At 36.4% G+C, this 21,890-nt stretch overlaps 2 protein-coding genes across 2 annotated transcripts; both read left to right on the top strand.

The window, feature by feature from the left end:
* Positions 1–89: 89 nt before the first annotated feature.
* LOC307117166 (required for drug-induced death protein 1) lies at positions 90–3,990 on the top strand. The gene is made up of 2 exons (XM_079801908.1): positions 90–451; positions 3,067–3,990. The coding sequence occupies exons 1-2, from the start codon at positions 197–199 to the stop codon at positions 3,202–3,204; spliced, it is 393 nt and encodes a 130-aa protein (XP_079658034.1). The 5' UTR covers positions 90–196; the 3' UTR covers positions 3,205–3,990.
* Positions 3,991–5,601: 1,611 nt separating this feature from the next.
* nemp1 (nuclear envelope integral membrane protein 1) lies at positions 5,602–10,374 on the top strand. The gene is made up of 9 exons (XM_079802299.1): positions 5,602–5,734; positions 6,307–6,428; positions 6,514–6,733; positions 6,898–6,970; positions 7,079–7,172; positions 7,625–7,739; positions 8,042–8,267; positions 8,353–8,520; positions 9,721–10,374. The coding sequence occupies exons 1-9, from the start codon at positions 5,629–5,631 to the stop codon at positions 9,923–9,925; spliced, it is 1,329 nt and encodes a 442-aa protein (XP_079658425.1). The 5' UTR covers positions 5,602–5,628; the 3' UTR covers positions 9,926–10,374.
* Positions 10,375–21,890: the final 11,516 nt, after the last annotated feature.

Below are 21,890 nucleotides of genomic sequence, written 5' to 3'. Positions count from 1 at the left end.
TAATTGACCCCAGACTGTCAACCATAGTTTGTACTCCAAGTCTTTCAAGCGCCCCCCTGGTGTGAACTCGATGATGTTGGACTCCAATCAGAGCTGGAGTCCAGCCAAACACTGCAGAGCTGCTCCAAGAGGATGTGCGTATGTAGCCTACTCGAGCGTTATCAGAGAGCACTAACAACACGCTCCTGTGAATACCATGAAGCCCAAGTCTCTCTGTGTGCCGCGGCTTGGCCTCTTTGAGGACGTTAGCGGCAGATACAGGCGGCAGGTCGACAGCGGCGCCCCGGAGCAGAGCCTCGATCAGCCGGCAGAGAAGAGGCCCAGAGATCTGCACTTCACTTTACTGCCGGAGAGATCTCCATACGAGCCCTTAGTGGAAGATGACAGCCAACACAAACTAAAGGAGGAAAAGAAAGCTAAAAAGAAAGACAAGTATAAAAAATACAAAAAGGTAGGATGATTATTTCACTTGGAAACATAAAAAGTGCGTTTTTAATGCACACTACATTTCAAAAGTTTAAGGTCGTTACCTTTTTGTTTTTTTTTTGGAAAAAAAAAATCACTCCTCATCAGTGGGATGCATCGTGTTTCAAGGCTCTTTGATGAAGTGTTAGGCTACTTAATAAAAGTGTTAATGTCGATCAAAAATATTATTGTTTGGGTAGTAATATAGCTTGTCCCTGCCCCTAAATATAAAAATCATACACATTTATTTTTTTAAATGGACAGATCACCCAAAAATGAAAATTTTGTGAAAATGAGTTAATTTGTTCACAAAAGAAGATATTTTGAAGAATATGGTTAACCCAAACAGTTGAAAGGGCCCATTGACTTCCATAGTATGAAAAAATACTATGGAAGTCAATGTGGCCAATTAGCTGTTTGGTTACTGACATTATTCAAAATATCTTCTTTTGTGTTCAGCAGAAGGAAGGAATGTATAATGAAGAAAACAGAAGAAAGAAAGTATTCCAATAGTACTGGTAAATTATTGTGTATTCTTGTGGTTCAAATACCTATTCAATTCTGACCCATTTTATTAGCAGTTGTTGATGTAAATTTTGAATTATTATTAATTTATTTTGTAAAAATTTGAGGGAACTTGGATGAAATAGTTCAAACTGGTTTTGTTCTTGTGTTATCCTGATTTAAAGTCTAACAAACTTTTGAGTTTCCAAATGACCAGTGCCTTGGTCATGACTCATGAGGGAGAGGAGTGAAAGTTGTCATGTGTTATTCAGTAATGGAAAAATGCTTCTTTTCCATATAGGGAATTTTGATTATGAAATCCTGCACAGATAAAATTCCCACTTCTGTTAATGCTTTGAATATGATGACCCCATAAATAAATGCATTATTTAAACAAGCACATGACTTATCTAGAGAATTTGCTGACCCTGTGTTAGACTAGGTCAAAGATCAACGGGTGACCTGTCTGGCATCTTAGACTGTTTCCTTATCAGACTTAGCCAATTAAAACTTCTGAGACTGAGTAAATGGAGTATCTTTAGTAAACACGCCATCTGTAATCCACTTAAAATCTATATCATCCCTGTTTTGTTTTATTTCCAAAGCACCTTCACCAAAGTAGCTTGTACAAGTTTGGTGCTAGTGGCCAACCTTCCCAACAACATAAAGTGAAATACAGGGCTCGCTCAACAATAAGGATTTTCTGTTGCTGGTCTGGTTGGGCCAGTATTTCAGGTTCATACTTGTCCTGGCATTTTCACTGGCCGCAACCAAGATATATTTTACTTTTTTAAAGGGATAGTTCACCCAAAAATGAATATTAGCCCATGATTTACTCACCCTCAAGTCATCCTAAGTGTATATGACATTCTTCTTTCAGATGAATAAAATCTGAGTTATATTAAAAAGTCCTGGCTCTTCCAAGCATTATAATAGTAATAGTTGCTCTGTTTTTGAAGTCCATAAAAAACTACTTCTCTCTGTTTATGTCTATGGCGAGTCACGCAGGGACTGTGCTCCTCCGCAGCGGTTCCTACCAGTCTGGTCTGAAACAGTCCCAATATAAACACTTATTATAAGTGTACCATAATGATTCAGGGTAAGACAAAAACACAGTTTGGAAAATTGATTCATGTTGTACATTCTCATTATATACTTTTTGTAAATATTGAACACAAAAAAAGTTACGGACAGCAGCTTTAACAACATTAGCTTACATTGCATTCATTCAATACAGCATCTGTTTTTGCCCATATGGAGGCCTTTTCTAGAGGACTAGGGCTAGTACAAAGTCAGACATTTGTTATTTTGGGAGGAAAGGGTCATTCAGATCACATGCGGTGACCCATTGTCATGCAGCAAATATTTCCTCCCTCAGGATAAAGCAGTGCATCCTGTTTCTGGCCTGTTGTCACACAGAGAGACAGTCACTAATCTAAAGACACTAAGCTACATGTTTACAGTTTAAAATGATAAAGCCTAGTGTTTAATCCAGCTAAATTGTCTACTTGGAATTCCGGTATTTAAACCACTCAAAGTCTTAATTCTATAATATTGCTGCTGGCACAGGCTAAATCTCCTGGATATGTGAATGAAAATAGTTATTTTCAAAGGAATTGGATTGCATTTAAATCCAATTGTTTAAAGGATTATGGTTTGTTGCATAATATAACACTTGCATCAAATGTTTTCAAGAATTATTAAATGTCACACCATAAAAAAGCGGAAGCGGTTGCCTGCGGCATAATAAAAGCTCTACATAATCAAGGCGTCATCAAGTTATGCCTTTTTTTTTTTAATAAGCGAAAAATTATATACTGTGGCTTTAAGTAAATTATTTATCCAATAACTAAACTTACAATTACAGACAATAAAAAATGTAATTACACAAATTAAAATTGCAAAATAAAAAACTATTCTGAAGAAAATTAATAAAAAGGGACCAGATCTTTTTATATAAATGTAGGGTATTTTTTATGTAGGTATTGATTTTATGTAATTTATTGTTAATAGACACACATATTAAAATAATGTTGGTTGACTAAGTTACAAATTCACTATGCGTGTTCTTTTTCCAACATTTTGTTTGTCTTACAGAACGTAGGAAAGGCTCTTCGCTACAGTTGGAAATGTCTGATGTTAGGTCTGCAGAACTTCACTGTGGGATACTCCACCCCTCTTTCTGCTGCTGCCTCAATTGTTCCAGATTTCCACCCGGGAGGAGCCTGGGGTTGAGAGAATCTGTGACCAGCATTTGTACTTCACTGTCAGGACCCAAAATCCTCTCATATGGAGCAGTTAATGCTGCACACCAGTTGCTGATTTAAAAAATGGACCCTACATCTGAACTGGGCGTGCAGCTCAACCTCGCATAATGTACATTTTTGTAAATATCTCCTCTTCGGATTTGTGATAAAGTGATGTACACATTGCAATTGAGATCTACATGTAAGGAACACATCTTTTTATACACAGTTCTATTTGTGTATATTTTGCTATGATTGAAAGAATTTGTTAAATAATTTCTGTATCAAAGTAATGAAATATTATAGGCAACTAACATTTTTTACTGAATCTGTTTAATATTTTATGCATATATGCTTGGAAGTTGCAAGTGTTTTAATTTAATTAAATCAAAATCATTTCAAATATTTTATCTGCAACTAACTGTCATTTTAACATATGAAAGTGATTTAGACTCTTTAAAAGGAACATATATGCATAGTCATGCTCTGTAAAGGGAGTTTAATGAGCTCTGCAATTACATATTTGTTTTTGTCCATTTCATGGACAAAAAAAGAGGATTTGCTTGACATAGAGAGGATATTGAATGTTATTAGAGAGGGAAGTAAGAGTATGTGTTTTCAAACTGTAATAAGTTCAAGAGCTTTAAAGAAAGGATGGGATTATGAGTAACAGACAACAGGAAAAGACAATCTGGCACCAGACAAAGAAACGGTTTAGTTTTGCTATGACTTGTTTAGGGTTGGTGAAGCTGAGTGAATAAAAATCCTTAGTGGCACTGTTTTGTCAATTTATTTATTTAAAGCTGCAGTTTGTAAGTGTTGCCTCTTTGTCACCATCTTTGTTTGAAACCTGGAATTGCAGTTAGTTGCTGAGTTATTACCGTATTAGGTGGGTTGTGGTTGTGTCCAAGCCTGCAGCACTCCTGTCAGAAACTGAAGCTTACGCTCCTCGATCGCCCCCCGGTGGCTGGTCCCAGTATAGCTCATAAACCCCGCCCCTCCATTTATTACAGTGGACGCAAGACAAACTAAACAATCAAATTACACTTCAAATAATTGTTTCCTAAAGATGGTTTCTGTCATTTTAGGCAGTTTTTATCACAATGATTTCATTTCAAGTGTTCGTTTTTTAAATAAGTTTGGTTTTAGTTAGTTATTTGATGCTATAAAAACGGGGGGTGTGACGTCATGATTGACAGCTGAGATTGACGGCTTCTCTGAGTGAAGTTGTCACTGAGGCACTAACAGACTTTTTTCTGGATTTTTGTGAGGAGATTGGAGCTTTAGCTTTAATTTCTACATTTCCATAACTGTTTATTTCACAACGACATAATGAATTGTTCTGCATCTGTGAGAGTGTAGGCGGGCTTTTGATAATCACACCTCTACTTCCTGCTCTCTACTGCACAACTCCGGTCCCGAGATCACTACTGCGCAGACTCTGTCCCAAATCTGCGCAAGATGTCAGCATCGTGTGCGGGCCTCCGAAAGCTTCAACTCTTGTCAGCGGAAGTCAATGAACTTGCGTCGTCCAAATTTTTTTATGGTCTATGGTTGTGTCTCGTCACGGCTCCTCAGCGCGGATTAATCTAATGTTTTGAGGAGTAATATGTGTAGGCTGTCACTGCACTGGTGTGGATACTGTACTGTATTACAGATACTAGGCTACGTCTGGGAAGTACGACCAAAATAATAGTTTTCACTGGAAAATGTAATCTGAACTAGTAAGTAACATGTCTGCCATTTTGTTCTGACCAACTGAGAAAAAAGCATAACAATAAATTGTGCCATCGCATAGCTCATACCACATCAAACCGTGCAAATTATTGCTGTGAGAAAAGGCTATAAATGATCTGCCACCTGCAGCATCCTCACATGACATAGGCTACCGGACTCCCTTTTTATGTATACAGTCATGACGTAATGACGCAAAGACATGCTTGAATTTCCAGCGGAAATCCACCAGTACCACTTAAATTATAACATAGTATTACAAGCTCACCGTTGTGAATCGGCTAAGGTAAGGAGATAGTTTTGAGCAATGGCTGGTTATACACTTCAAAAATTGATTTTGGATCATTTTTAACCACAAAAAAAAAAAAAAAAAAGTTGTGGACTGCAATTTTAAATGTAAGAAATATTATGTTGGAAAGTATTTTTTTAGCCTACAATTAATAACTGTGCAATATACGTCGCTTTAAACTGCAAAAAAAACAACAACAAAAAAAACAAACACTCGTATGGTATTTCAGTATTTAATTGGATCGTTTTTGACTATTGAGAAACATTTAACAGTCATGTGTGATGTGCGACAGATACGCGTTGCCGCTCCAGTGCAGCAGATGACGCTGTTCAGCTCTCAAGTCTCGTAGGTAACGTCACTCCGACCATCGAAGAAACGCGAGAAGACATCATGGCGGGATTAATGAAATCCGAAAATGACTTTAGGTTCAAAACTGTCAGATTGAAAGTTATCTTGACTACAGTGCTGTTTTCATTTCATTTTTCTCAAACGTCAGGTAAGCAATACTAAGACAAGGTTTAAGATATTATATCTTCATACATAGTGTTTCTAAATTATGTAGGACAAATAAGAAAGCTATTGTTGTTGTTAGCGTAACGTTACTAGGCATGGTACTATGTATATATATATATATATATATATATATATATATATATATATATATATATATATATATATATATATATATATGTATATATATATATATATATATATATATATATGTATGTATGTGTGTGTGTGTGTGTTGATGTAACTTAATTAGTTACAGCTTTGCATACAAAGGTAAACGTTAAATGTAACGTTATGTTATAAAAATGTAGTTTGTTGTATTTTTTTTAAAATATTTTTTGCCGCAACCAGATGTTTGAGTTAAACCCTCACCTCACAATAGATGGCTGAGGAAAACCTACTTTATTCTTTATGAATAAAACCTGTTATTTCAAAATTTCGCATTTTAAAATGTGTATATATATGATATAAATTATATTTATATGTAAACTGTGATTTATACACACACACACATGGAGAATGATTCACTAAAGTTATTACTCGGTCATTTTCGTGCAGGTGCCACCCGTCCCATCATAGAAATTAAAGATGGACCAGAAATCAAAACACAAGCTGCACAACATTTTTGCTACTATAACTCCATCATACCTGGATGGAGGGAAACATGGACTAGAATACAGGTAGAAGACTTTTAACTATGACTCTTGTCAATGTGATCAGTAATGTTTGCATCCAAATTGAGAGTGCTTGTTATTTGATTGACAGGTGAGAGTGTGGAGCACTACGAAGCTGAAAGTGACAGTGGTTAATGATGAGCAGGACCTGCAGGAGCTCGAGCATTTCAGCATCTGGAAGCTTGTGCAGTATTTTGTTCACGAACAGACCAATGAGACCACCGTGAGCGTCAGTCTCTTTAGCAACAAGACCTGTTTCAGAGTGGACCCTTCAGATGCCTATGCACTCTATACAGTTCAACCTAGCCGACGTGAGTTGAAAAGGACTTGCGTTAATATATTAGAAAGGCAAAAGTTTTCCAAAAATGTATTCCTGTTGGTCCTTCAGCTTATATTGCTTAAATGAAATCTTCATGCTCATATATTTGGCAGTGTGTTATTGATTTGCAGATTGATATTGTTTTTCCTCCTGTAGATTTTGACATCTACCTGTTTTTGGTTTTTCTGGCTGGAGTGTTGCTGTTCTTTTTTGCAGACATACTAAGCAGGTAATTGACATTTATATATTGTATTATCTTTAACCAGTCCTCCTTTTCCTGCATGGAGGTTGTTACTAAGACATATTGTGTTTATAACCCGTTTCATCCGTCTTGTAGGAGTCAACTGTTCTACTACTCTGCTGGCATGAGCACCGGCATGATCGCCTCCCTCATCATCCTCATCTTCATCATCGGCCGTTTTTTACCCAAGGTAGGATTCTTCACATTCTTTAACATGTACTAAATGTCCCTTTCTCTACTTCTGAACACCTTTGTTGGCTTTGTGTAGCAATTAACTATGGAATCTTATTAAAGGGATAGTTCACCCAAAAATTAAAATTGTCATAATTTACTCGCCGTCAAGTTGTTCAAAACCTGAATGAATTTCTTTCTTCTGCTGAACACAAAAGAAGATATTTTGAAGAATGCTGGTAACCAAACAATTGGGACCCATTGACTTCCATAGTATGAAAGTACTATGGAAGTCAATGGGGCCCATCCACTGTTTGGTTACCAGCATTCTTCAAAATATCTTCTTTTGTGTTCAGCAAGAAGGAAATTCATAACAGTTTGGAAGGGTTGAGGGTGAGAAAGTGACCCTTATATCCCAGAACTATCCGTTATCTTATTACCTTTCAACATGTTTGCTTCCTTGGCCTGTAGAAAAGCCCATTCTATGTGCTGCTGATGGGCGGCTGGTCCTTTTCTCTCTACATCATCCAGCTGGTGTTTAGGAATCTACAAATAATTCTTAAAGATCACTGGCATCTGGCAATCGGTAAGAGAGCACCATGTCAGCATAGAACACATTGAATTTTTGTAGTATGATATTTCTGTTTGAAACACTATTCAGCGAGAAATAATGGCCGTAAATAAGACTTTTAGACGGCAGATTTGACTAGATTGTGAAAAGTGAGCTACGATTAATTTTTTTATATTAATAAATAGAAATGATTATATTTTTTTATTGATATATTATAAAAACAAACTTTATTTTGCAAATACTTGATGTTGGTATGTTTTATACTAGTCTGCAAAGTATATGAAGTGCTGACTGTTCTTTGTTTGAAATATATTTAGGTTATGTCATTGTGATCGGGTTCGTCAGTTTTGCAGTCTGTTACCGCTATGGGCCTCTGGTGGAAGAGCGGAGTATCAACATCCTGTCCTGGACGCTGCAGATATTCGGCCTTTTGCTGGTGTACGCTGGAATTCAGGTCCAGCAAGTGGCTCTGGCCATCATGATAGCTGCATTCTGCTCAAAGAACCTGGAGTACCCTTTTACCAAGGCCTTCATGCTTTATCAGTGAGCATATAACTTTAATAAATGTTGTTCAAATACATTTTGAGCAATGTAGTCATTGTCTTCTTGCTGAATGAATGCTCTGAAGGAAGCTGAAGCCTAAGAAACTCGAGCCACGGCGTCTGCTGACTGAAGAGGAGTATCAGAGACAGTCGGAGGCGGAGACTCAGAAAGCTCTGGAGGAACTTAGGAAATACTGCGGCAGTCCTGAATTCAACACCTGGAAGACGGTCTCTAGGCTCCAGTCTCCTAAGAGGTATGAGAGAATATTTTAGAAACACAGTGTTAAAGTTACACTATGTAATGTTTTGGCCCTCTAACGGTTAAAAAAATGAATCTGCATGCATCTTGTGGAAGAACATAGGTTAGGTTGTGCTCCGGCTCTGCTCTTCTGCACGGATGGATGTGGTTTGAGACATCTTATCAGAGTAGATGGACAAGTAAATAACTTTATTTTCTTTTTTACAACCGGTGATTCTCCTGAGGTTTGCTGTATTGAATGATCCATTGTGAATTTTTCTTGTTTGTTGTGACGACAAACTTCACGCTACTTACAGCCGGAGCTACTTTTCTCAGTGTACGGATAAGATGTGACACATGTGACAACTTTAAAATATAAATCATTATTACAGGTTTATCAAACCTGTGTTTGGGTAAAGAAGAGACATGATTTGAAAGATGCACTCACTCAATAATAAGTTGCATAGTGTTTTAAAAAAATAAAGTTCTTAAAATGCCTCTATCCTATATAGAGCCTCTATAAGAACATGGTGATGGTAAAAAAAATTTGATTGGAGGAAAAATTATATTTCAATGCTTTTGTGTTTTCACACAAACTTTTGCATTCAACCAAGGAACTTTGTGTTCGCACATAAAAGCACTGAAATTTAGTTTATCCTCTCACTTCATATTTCCATCACAAAAGTTTTGTGAGGGAGTGCAAAGTTTCTTGGGGGAACGCAGTAGTTTTGTGAGATAACCGAGCGCTGATTGGTTCTTGCAACGCGCTGGCATCAGCCAATCAGAAGCACTTCCTAATCCACGTAAATTTATATCTCATACCCTAGCCTGCAATCGCCTGTGCAATTATGAAAATATCTATCTATCCCTCCTCCTCCCCAGCTACAGGGCTCCACAATTTTCTTACAGCAGCCTGTCCTTTTTTTTAAAAATATATTTTGACTTGGCTGAACAAATTCTTGTATTTGCTCAGCAGTGTAGCAGCTCGTCAGCCAAAATCTTCCATATTCCATGCCTCATGTTCCATGCCCCAATAAGTGCTGGTTAAAATAATTCACTCCGAATTGTCTTGACCCTACACAAAGGTGTAAAACGGTAATGATTAATGACTTCAGAATATTAAAGAATCATGCTTAAGAGCAAAAATTAGTATGTTAAGAAAGAAAAAGGTCCATTTTGATTTCATGTTGTCTAAAAAAAACACACTTACACTCAGGTTTGCAGACTTCATCGAAGGCTCTCCACATCTGCTGTCCAATGAGGTGTCGGTTCACACGCAGGAGTACGGGCTGGGCGGATCCTTCTTTGAGGATGAGCTGTTCTCCACTGATGAGGAAGAACAGGAGGAGGAGTGGGAAACGGATGACGGTGCGAAGCCAGAGGCAGTATCTCCACGAATGAACAACACACGGGTGAAATGACCGATGAACAGTATTGGAAAGTACTTCAATGTTTTAAGCTGATCTGAGATCTGCTCAACGGTAGCTGTTCTGCTATAGGTATCTGTTTGAGGTTTTCACTCGTGACTGCAGACTTCAGTCTCCGATGCATTCGTCATGGATGATTAATGTTGAAAATGCCCTGGATGTTGTTTTCTTGGCTCGTGAGAAAGGCGAACAGTTTGATTTAATTTTTCTTAACTATTTTCTATTTTAATTTCTGCAGAGATGTCCCGTGTGAGGAGGGAACTGTGAACATGGACTGTATTTTATGATTTGTTTTGTTTTTAAGTTCATACTAAGGCCCAGGCACGTATTTTTTCCATAAAAAAAGCAATACTAAAAACAGCTGAACAGAAGAGGCACATACGTTATACAGCTTTTTGTGGACATTTAGATCTGTTTAAATTCAAAGGATTATTTTTTTAATGAATAATAAAAACATAATAATACATAGTCTAATTGCTTGACTTTGTAAACTAATGAATATGGTCAATCTCACTGATATTAGAATTGTTGGTAACACATTATTTTAAGGTGACGTAGTTCCATGTTACTACTTGTACTTACTATGGTAATAACAGTAAATTATGCATAATTACAAGAAACTAACCCTAACTGTAACTCTATACGAAGTACATGTAGTTAATTAATATTACTCTGTACTTACTGGAGTAAGTACAATGTAAATACGTCACCTTAAAATAAAGTGTAACCGAATTGTTAAATACATCTTTGTTGTGACCACTTGGTGGCAGCATAAAACCAATAGAGCAGTGGTTCAAATCCCTGGTCACATTTGTATCTGTACATTTTGTATGTCTCCCTAATCAAACATACCTCAAGCTCGTTAGAAGAGACTTCAAGACCTGTAGAGAGACATCCAAAATGTGTACAGGTTGGGGGTACTCCAGGACCAGGGTTAGGAACCACTGCAAAAGAGGCTTTACATGGCAACAGTCATCAGCAGGTGCTTTTTTATATTCAATCTCTTCAACATAACTGTACGGTCAAAGCCCCTAAAGAGACATGGTGATGGGGGGGGGGGGGGGGAATATTTAGTCACCCTTTATATTAGGTGTCTTTAACTATACTTGCATTTAAAAAAATTGTTTGGTACAATGCATTTATTGTGTTCATGTTGTTTTGCAAAACACTTCTGCTGGTGGGATATGGTTAATGTTAGGGTTTTGTGGTATGGTTCAGTTTAAGGGTGGGTTAACGCAGAACTTTTCAAACGGGGGCCCGGGGACCACAAGGAAGTGACAGCGGGTGTGTAGAAAAATAGAGGAAAAACTGTAAAAAAATAAATAATAATAATTAAAATAAATAATAATAATAATAATAATGATTTTAAAAAAATTAAATCAATAAATTAGATTTGAATACAAAATGATTAAAATATTATATATTAGTAACACAATTGTAATAAGTTATAAATTTTTTTTAGATTGAATAAAGTTAAATAACCAAACAATACATTTAACAGTATAGTGAGAAGAAAATATATAGGTACATTTTTTTTTATTTATTTTTTTTTCCCCCAATATTATTAATAGGCCTATTAATTTTTCAGATTATAAATTAGGTGTTTATAAAAGATGTATGCCTTTTAAATTTTAGAATGGGGGTCCATCACACGAGATTGTATCTTGTGGGCTCCTTTAAGATTGAAAACCCCTTGAGAAAGTCCAGTGTATTTATAGAAGTAACATGCAGGTATTTTTATTTTTTAAATACAAGTACAATACACAAGCATGCATGTACACAATAAGTGCACATTATTAGTTTAAATGTTGGTACATTAAAAAACGTAATATAGAGTGGGACCAAATGTTTTAATGCTAAAAGTTTTTCTCCCACTTCATATTAAAAGTTATTTCAATTGTTTATGTTTTTCACCATGTCACTTAAAGGGCTTCATAAACATATTTCGTGTTTCAACAGTTTTCTCTGCAATAAGAAACAATCCTCTTTAAAATACACTGTAAAAAAAAAGCCCATTAATAAAATGTTGAATGAGCAAAAATATCTAAGTTGAGCTTAGATATTTCTCTTAACTAATTGTCTGCAAAAATATATGGGAAAACTATTGAATGAAGGGTAATTTTCAAATCCTGTCAACATTCAGAATGGCTCATTTTGACTGGACTATATTTGGTAATGTCCAGCGAAATCGTTTTCCCTTTTCGTTCAGCGAAATCGTTTTGACTTTTCTTCTGTCTTGTTTATTAGGGGTTCAAGCACGAAGTGCTGAAACCCTATTGTAATTGTACTGATTTTTAGGGGTTCAAGCACGAAGTGCTGAACACCTATTGTATTTGTGCTGATTTTTATTAGGGGTTCAAGCACGAAGTGCTGAAACCCTATTGTATTTGTGCTGATTTTTAGGGGTTCAAGCACGAAGTGCTGAAACCCTATTGTAATTGTACTGATTTTTATTATTAGGGGTTCAAGCACGAAGTGCTGAAACCCTATTGTAATTGTATTGATTTTTATTATTATTATTATTATTATTATTATTATTCTCCGCTAAAACGCATCGTGCAGCCCAAACCGTAAGGGCTGGAACTTTGAAACTTTGTCAGATGGTAGTACACAAATCGAGGAGAGGTTATCAAATTATGAACCAGATTGGCCTATAGGTGGCGCTATAGCAATCAATTGCGCGAAACTGCTCATAACTCCTAAACCGTATGTCGTAGACTCAAGTGTCTTATATCATTGGAAAGGTGAGTCCATGACGAACAAAACGTATATCTCCGATTTCATTTCCGCCATGATGGATTTTCCGCCATTTTGAATTTTGTCAAAAAACTACTTTTGCGAACTAGTCCTAGGTTTTTTGCCCGATCGGAACCAAACCAGTGCAGAAATTTTCTCTGGAGTCTGAATATCAATAATTATCGAAAAAAAGTTGAAATTTCTATTCACGGTTGCCAAGGGGCGGAAAACGAATGTTGTGGGAGGAGCCTATTTTACTAAAATGGCTATAACTCAAGAACAAAATGAGATATCTTCATCAAACTTGGTACACATGTGTATGGGCTCAGTTTTTGGTCACGCTAAAAAAACCGCGATGATTGAACACATGGTGGCGCTATAACACGAAAAAAACATGAAAATGGCTATAACCACCCGACCGCTAGTCCGATTGACTTGAAAAATGGTATGCAGTGTCTTGGTCCAAGGTACCATGTATGTCTATGAGGACATTGGCGTATCTCAAAAAACATGGCCGCCAAGGCCAATTAAATTTGAGCACCTATTAGACAAGGTTAATGGAGGCCGATCAGAACGAAACTCGATGGGTATGTTTGACTTATGGCCCTAGAGGTCTATAAGAATTTTGAAAGAAATCGGCCACTAGTTGGCGCTAACAAGTTTTATGGCACTGTAATCACGTGGTGTTGAACACATCCACAAAATATGCATATCGTTTGATAGACCTCCTCATATTGAACAACTTTGCCTCTGGAACCATTGCTGTCAATCCAATTGTTCATTAAATATTTGCAATTATGTTAAAAACCTACTTTTGCAAACTAGTCCCTGGATTTTTGCCCGAACAGAACCAAATCAGTCTAGGACAATTCTCTGGACTCTCTAGATCAATAATTATCAAAAAAAAGTCCAACTTTTGCATTTAGATGGCTATAACAGTGTCGTTTAGAAGAGGGATGTAGCAAAATACACTCAATAGCCTATAAATCTTAATGGAAAACTCAAAACGTCACTAAAATTGTTATGCATATGTGACATAACATGCTGAAGAAGTGTGCAAGGTTTCATGGAGATTGGACCATAGGTGGCGCTATAACTGTTAAAAAGCTTTGAAAACCATGTATTCCCTATGATGAATTGCCTGTATTGGCTGTAAATGGTATTTTCCATCTCTGTAATCAGGTGGGGTTAAAAACATCCACATAATATGCATATATTATGATAGATCTCCTCATACTAAACAACTTTGCCTCAAGAACCAATACTGTCAATCAAATCGTTCATTAAATATTAACGATTATGTTAAAAACCTCTTTTTGCAAACTAGTAATAGATTTTTCGACCTGATCAGAACCAAACCAGTGCAGTACAATTCTCTGGACTCTTTAGAGCAATAATTATAAAAAAAAGTTAAACTTTTGCATCTGAATGGTTATAACAGGGTAATTTCAAGATGTGGCCTTGACCAAGTGTCTCCAAATGCCTATATCTATTCAATGAATGTTCAGATCTACTTAAAAACAAGTCAGTACATGTATCCTATGCCTCTTAACAAGCATGAAAAATTTCAGACAGATCGGACAATATTTGCCTCTATAACAGTTAAAAAGGTGAAAATTACAGAGTTCATATCAAAATAATGGTATATTAAGCCAATAAGTGGTCGTTTGCTGCCCCCCGCTGTTCATTTTATTGTACTACACACAAAATAATTGATCTCTAAGTCATATTTAACTGCTCATAACTCCTAAACCGTATGTCGTAGACTCAAGTGTCTTGTATCATTAGAAAGGTGAGTCCATGATGAACAAAACTAATATGTTAAACGAATGTTGTGGGAGGAGCCTATTTTACTAAAATGGCTATAACTCAAGAACAAAATGAGATATCTTAACCAAACTTGGTACACATGTGTATGGGCTTAGTCTTGGTTATAATAAGCCAATAAGTGGTCGTTTGCTGCCCCCCGCTGTTCATTTTATTGTACTACACACACAAAAATTGATCTATAAGTCATATTTAGACTTTAAAAAAATCACTATTTAAACATTTACATCACATGTAATCAAAATTAATCTATTAAGTATTACTACTGACAATTGTGTCACATTGAGAAATGTGAATCTTGAAGGAGACTTGCAGGAATTTTGTTATGTTTACTGCAACATCATATAGTTATAATGTCTGTATCTACAACATAATTTGTGTGTAGTCCAATGTTTCTGAATACACTTTTAATAATCTGATTAATAGTTACAAAGATCTATGTGAAATGATCATAGACCATAGCATTAAAAAAAATGTGTGTGTGTGTGTGTGTGTGTGTGTGTGTGTGTGTGTGTGTGTGTGTGTGTGTGTGTGTGTGTGTGTGTGTGTGTGTGTGTGTGTGTGTGTGTGTGTAAGCATGCATAATGGAACAACTGGTTTGAAGCCTGTTTCAGAGCCTATTTTACTAAAAGGGCTATAACTCAAGAACGAAATGAGATATCTTCACCAAACTTTGTACACATGTGCATGGGCTCAGTCTTTGGTCACAGTAAAAATAATTGTGAGGATTGAACACTTGGTGGCGCTATAACATGAAGGAAACATGAAAAGGGCTATAACCACCCGACTGCTAGTCCGATTGACTTGAAAGTTGGTATGCAGTGTCTTGGTCCAAGGTACCATGCATGTCTATGAGGAATATGGTGTAACTCAAAAAACATGGCCGCTATTGGCCAATGAAATTTGAGAACCTATTAGACAAGGTTAACGGAGGCCGATCGGAACAAAACTTGATGGGCATGTTTGACTCATGGCCCTAGAGGTCTATAAGAATTTAAAGAAATTGGCCACTAGCAGGCGCTAACGAGTTTTATGGCTCTGTAATCACGTCATGTTTCACATATTCCCACAATATTGATATCATTTGATAGGTCTCCTCATACTAAACAACTTTGCCTCTAGAATCATTGCTGTCAATCAAATCTTTCATTAAATATTCTCCATTATGTTAAAAACCTAATTTTGCAAACTAGTCCCTGTTTTTTTGACCGATTGGAACCAAACCAGTCTAGGACAATTCTCTGGACTCTCTAGATCAATAATTATCAAAAGAAAGTTGAACTTTTGCATTTAGATGGCTATAACAGGGTCATTTAGAAAAGAGACGTGGCAAAATACACTCAAAAGCCTATAAATTCTAAGGGACAACTCAAAACTTCACGAAAATTGGTGGGCATGTGTGACATTAGATCCTTAACAAGCATGCAAAGCTTTACAGAGATCGGACCATAGGTGGCGCTATAACTGTTAAAAACCATATGTTTCCTATGGTAAATTGCCTGTAATTTAAGTTTTCCATCTATTATTTCAGTGTTTAAAATCTTGCTAAATAAAACCTAATGTCTTTTGATGCTTGTGTGCTTAAAGGCCTTAAAGGCTTGAACCCCGCTAAATGCTGCTAGCAGCTTTAATTATTATTATTATTATTATTATTCTGCCATAAAACGCATCGTGCAGCCCAAACCGTAAGTGCTGGAGCTTTGAAACTTTGTCAGATGGTAGTACAAAAATCGAGGAGAGGTTATCAAATTATGAGCCAGATTGGCCTATAGGTGGCGCTATAGCAATCAATTGCGCGAAACTGCTCATAACTCCTAAACCGTATGTCGTAGACTCAAGTGTCTTATATCATTGGAAAGGTGAGTCCCTGACGAACAAAACGTATATCTCCGATTTCATTTCCGTCATAATAGATTTTCCGCCATTTTGAATTTTGTCAAAAAACTACTTTTGCGAACTAGTCCCTGGATTTTTGCCCGATCGGAACCAAACCAGTGCAGAAATGTTCTCTGGAATCTGAATATCAATAATTATTGAAAAAAAGTAGAAATTTCGATTCACGGTCGCAAAGGGGCGGAAAACGAATGTTGTGGGAGGAGCCTATTTTACTAAAATGGCTATAACTCAAGAAAAAAATTAGATATCTTTACCAAACTTGGTACACATGTGTATGGGCTGAGTTTTTGGTCACGATAAAAAAATCGCGACGATTGAACACTTGGTGGCGCTATAACACGAAAAAAACATGAAAATGGCTATAACCACCCGACCGCTAGTCCGATTGACTTGAAAATTGGTATGCAGTGTCTTGGTCCAAGGTACCATATATGTCTATGAGGACATTGGCGTATCTCAAAAAACATGGCTGCTATCGGCTAATGAAATTTGAGCACCTCTAAGACAAGGTTAACGGAGGCCGATCGGAATGAAACTTGGTGGGCATCTTTGACTCACGGCCCTAGAGGTCTGTAAGAATTTTGAAAGAAATCGGCCACTAGTTGGCGCTAACGAGTTTTATGGCTCTGTAATCACGTGGTGTTGCACACATCAACCAAATATACATATCATATGATAGGTCTCCTCATGCTGAACAACTTTGCCTCTAGAAGCATATCTGTCAATCAAACCGTTCATTAAATATTTGCAATTATGTTTAAAAACTACTTTTTCAAACTAGTCCCTGGATTTTTGCCCGATTGGAACCAAACTAGTCTAGAACAATTCTCTGGACTCTCTAGATCAATAATTATCGAAAAAAAGTTGAACTTTTGCATTTAGATGGCTATAACAGGGTCATTTAGAAGAGGGGCGTAGCTAAATACACTCAAAAGCCTATAAATCCTAAAGGAAAACTCAAAACTTCACGAAACTTGTTATGTATATGTGACATAAAATGCTGAAGAAGCATGCAGAGTTTCATGGAGATCGGACCATAGGTGGCGCTATAACTGTTAAAAAGCTTGGAAAACCATGTATTCCCTATGGTGAATTGCCTGTATTGGCTGTAAATGGTATTTTCCATCTCTGTAATCAGGTGGGGTAAAAAACATCCACATAATATGCAGAAATTATGATAGATCTCCTCATACTGAACAACTTTGCCTCAAGAACCAATACTGTCAATCAAATTGTTATTTATTTATTCACAATTATGTTAAAAACTTATTACCTAAAATTGCCACCAGATGGCAGCAGAAGACCACTCATTGGTTCATTCTGCTTACTAAGCATATTTAAACTTTATAAAATCATTATAATAAATGTTGCAAATGACATTTTGTCAATGTTTATCAATTAATTTGTTCATTTGATTAATGTTTTTACAATAATTATTAAATTACAATTAAAATAATGCCTGAAAATATATTTTAAAGGGGAAAACCTGGAATAAGCTATTTGTTACCCATCATTTATTTCAAATATCTATATCTCCAACAAAATGTACATTTGAGCTAAGCATGTTTGAAGACATTAACTTGGAAATGTGCCCATTAAATGAAAAACAGACATTTAAAATGAAAATGAGCCAATGAGTGGTTCTCTGCTGCCACCTGCTGGGCTTAAATGGTCATTTTGTCATACTATTTACTTATCATGTTCTATAATTCCTATTTAGACATTATAAAGTCACTATTACAATATTTACAATTATATTTTGTCAAATTAATTTATTTCAAATATATTATGGCGTATTACCTAAAATTGCCACCAGATGGCAGCAGAAGACCACTCATTGGCTTATCCTCTAAACTAATATTGTTCAATCATATTTAAACTGTGATCGTGCAGACCAAAGCGTAAATGCTAGAGACTTGAAACTTTATCAGATGGTGGTACAAAAATCGAGGCTAATGTTGTCAGAGAATGAACCCGATTGGCCAATAGGTGGCGCTACAGCAATCAAAAGCGCGAAATGGCTCATAACTCCTAAACCCTATGTCGTAGACTCAAGTGTCTTATATCATTGGAAAGGTGAGTCTATGACGAACACAACGTATATCTCCGATTTCATTTCCGCCATGATAGATTTTCCGCCATTTTGAATTTTGTCAAAAAACTACTTTTTCAAACTAGTCCTAGGTTTTTTGATTGATCGGAACCAAACCAGTGCAGAAATGTTCTCTGGAGTCTGATTATCAATAATTATTGAAAAAAAGTTGAAATTTCTATTCACGGTCGCTAAGGGGCGGAAAACGATTGTTGTGGGAGGAGCCTATTTTACTAAAATGGCTATAACTCAAGAACAAAATGAGATATCATCATCAAACTTGGTACACATGTGTAAGACCTCAATTTGTGGTCATGATAAAAAAATCGCGACGATTGAACACTTGGTGGCGCTATAACACGAAAAAAACATGAAAATGGCTATAACCACCCGACCGCTAGTCCGATTGACTTGAAAATGGGTATGCAGTGTCTTGGTCCAAGGTACCATATATGTCTATGAGGACATTGGCGTATCTCAAAAAACATGGCCGCCACAGCCAATTAAATATGAGCACCTATTAGACAAGGTTAACGGAGGCCGATCAGAACGAAACTCAATGGGTATGTTTGACTCATGGCCCTAGAGGTATGTAAGAATTTTGAAAGAAATCGGCCACTAGTTGGCGCTAACGAGTTTTATGGCTCTGTAATCACGTGGTGTTGCACACATCCACAAAATATGCATATCAATTGATAGATCTCCTCATATTGAACAACTTTGCCTCTAGAACCATTGCTGTCAATCAAATTGTTCATTAAATATTTGCAATAATGTTAAAAACCTACTTTTGCAAACTAGTCCCTGGTTTTTTGCCCGATCGGAACCAAACCAGTCTAGGACAATTCTCTGGACTCTCTAGATCAATAATTATCAAAAAAAAGTTCAACTTTTACATTTAGATGACTATAACAGGGTGATTTAGAAGAGGGACGTAGCAAAACACACTCAATAGCCTATAAATTCTAAGGGAAAACTCAAAACTTCCCGAAAATTGGTGGGCATGTGTGACATTAGATCCTTAACAAGCATACAAAGCTTTATAGAGATCGGACCATAGATGGCGCTATAATTGTTAAAAACCATATGTTTCCTATGGTAAATTGCCTATATTGCCTGTAATTTGAGTTTTCCATCTATTATTTCAGTGTTTAAAATCTTGCTAAATAAAACTTAATGTCTTTTGATGCTTGTGTGCTTAAAGGCCTTAAAGGCTTGAACCCCGCTAAATGCTGCTCGCAGCTTTAATTAGGGGTTCAAGCACGAAGTGCTGAACACCTATTGTATTTGTGCTGATTTTTATTATTATTAGGGGTTCAAGCACGAAGTGCTGAACACCTATTGTATTTGTGCTGATTTTTAGGGGTTCAAGCACGAAGTGCTGAACACCTATTGTATTTGTGCTGATTTTTATTATTATTATTATTATTATTATTATTATTATTATTATTCAGACCTAAAACGCATCGTGCAGACAAAACTGTAAGGGCTAGAGACTTGAAACTTGGCCAATAGGTAGTACAAAAATCGAGGAGAGGTTATCAAATTATGACCCCGATTGGCCTATAGGTGGCGCTATAGCAATCAATTGCGCGAAACTGCTCATAACTCCTAGACCGTATGTTGTAGACTCAAGTGTCTTATATCATTGGAAAGCTGAATACCTGACGTAAAAAATGTATATCTCCGATTTCATTTCCGGTATGCAAATTTTTCCGCCATTTTGAATTTTGTCAAAAAACTACTTTTGCAAACTAGTCCTAGGTTTTTTGTCCGATCGGAACCAAACCAGTGCCAAAATGTTCTCTGGAGTCTGAATATTAATAATCATTGAAAAAAAGTCATAATTTGGATTCAAGGTCGTTAAGGGGCTTAAAAATTGACGTTCAGGGCGGAGCCTATTTTACTAAAAAGGCTATAACTCTAGATCAAAATAAGATATCTTCACCAAACTTGGTACACATATGTATGGGCTCAGTCTTTGGTCACGATAAAACAATCGCGACGATTGGCCACTTGGTGGCGCTATAACATGATAATAACATGAAAAAGGCTATGACCACTTGGCCATTAGTCCGATTGACTTGAAAATTGTTATGCAGTGTCTTGGTCCAAGGTACCATATATGTCTATGAGGAAATTGGCGTATGTCAAAAAACATGGCCGCCACAGCCAATTAAATTTGAGCACCTATTAGACAAGGTTAACGGAGGCCGATCGGAACGAAACTCTGTGGGCATGTTTGACTCATGGCCCTAGAGGTCTGTAAGAATTTTGAAAGAAATCGGCCACTAGTTGGCGCTAACGAATTTAATGGCTCTGTAATCACGTGGTGTTGCACACATCCACAAAATATGCATATCATATGATAGGTCTCCTCATACTAAACAACTTTGCCTCTTGAACTATTGCTGTCAATCAAATCGTTCATTAAATATTTGTTATTATGTTTAAAACCTACTTTTGCGAACTAGTCCCTGGATTTTTGCCCGATCAGAACCAAACCAGTGTAGGACAATTCTCTGGACTCTCTTGATCAATAATTATCGAAAAAAAGTTGAACTTTTGCATTTGGATGGCTATAACAGGGCCATTTAGAAGAGGGGCGTGGCAAAATACACTCAAAAGCCTATAAATCCTAAAGAAAAACTCAAAACTTCACGAAAATTGACATGTATATATGTCATAACATGTTGAAGAAGCATGCAGAGTTTCATGGAGATCGGACCATAGTTGGCGCTATAACTGTTAAAAAGCTTTGAAAACCATGTATTCCCAATGGTGAATTGCCTGTTTTGGCTGTAAATGGTATTTTCCATCTCTGTAATCAGGTGGGGTAAAAAACATCCACATAATGTGAAGAAATTATGATAGATCTCCTCACACTGAACAACTTTGCCTCAAGAACCAATACTGTCAATCAAATTGTTATTTATTTATTCACAATTATGTTTAAAACGTATTACCTAAAATTGCCACCAGATGGCAGCAGAAGACCACTCATTGGTTCATTCTGCTTACTAAGCATATTTAAACTTTATAAAATCATTATAATAAATGTTGCAAATGACATTTTGTCAATGTTTATCAATTAATTTGTTCAGTTGATTAATGTTTTTACAATAATTATTAAATTACAATTAAAATAATGCCTGAAAATATGTTTTAAAGGGGAAAACCTGGAATAAGCTATTTGTTACCCATCATTTATTTCAAATATCTATATCTCCAACAAAATGTGCATGTGAGTTAAGAACGTTTAAAGACATTAACTTGGAAAATGTGCCCATTAAATGAAAAACAGACATTTAAAATGAAAATGAGCCAATGAGTGGTTCTCTGCTGCCACCTGCTGGGCTTAAATGGTCATTTTGTCATACTATTTACTTATCATGTTCTATAATTCCT

The sequence above is a fragment of the Gobio gobio genome (genome assembly GCF_949357685.1).
Source record: "Gobio gobio genome assembly, chromosome: 21".
Classification (NCBI taxonomy): domain Eukaryota; kingdom Metazoa; phylum Chordata; class Actinopteri; order Cypriniformes; family Gobionidae; genus Gobio; species Gobio gobio.
Note: the sequence above shows the minus strand (reverse complement) of the source record. Positions and strands in the feature narration are given on the sequence as shown.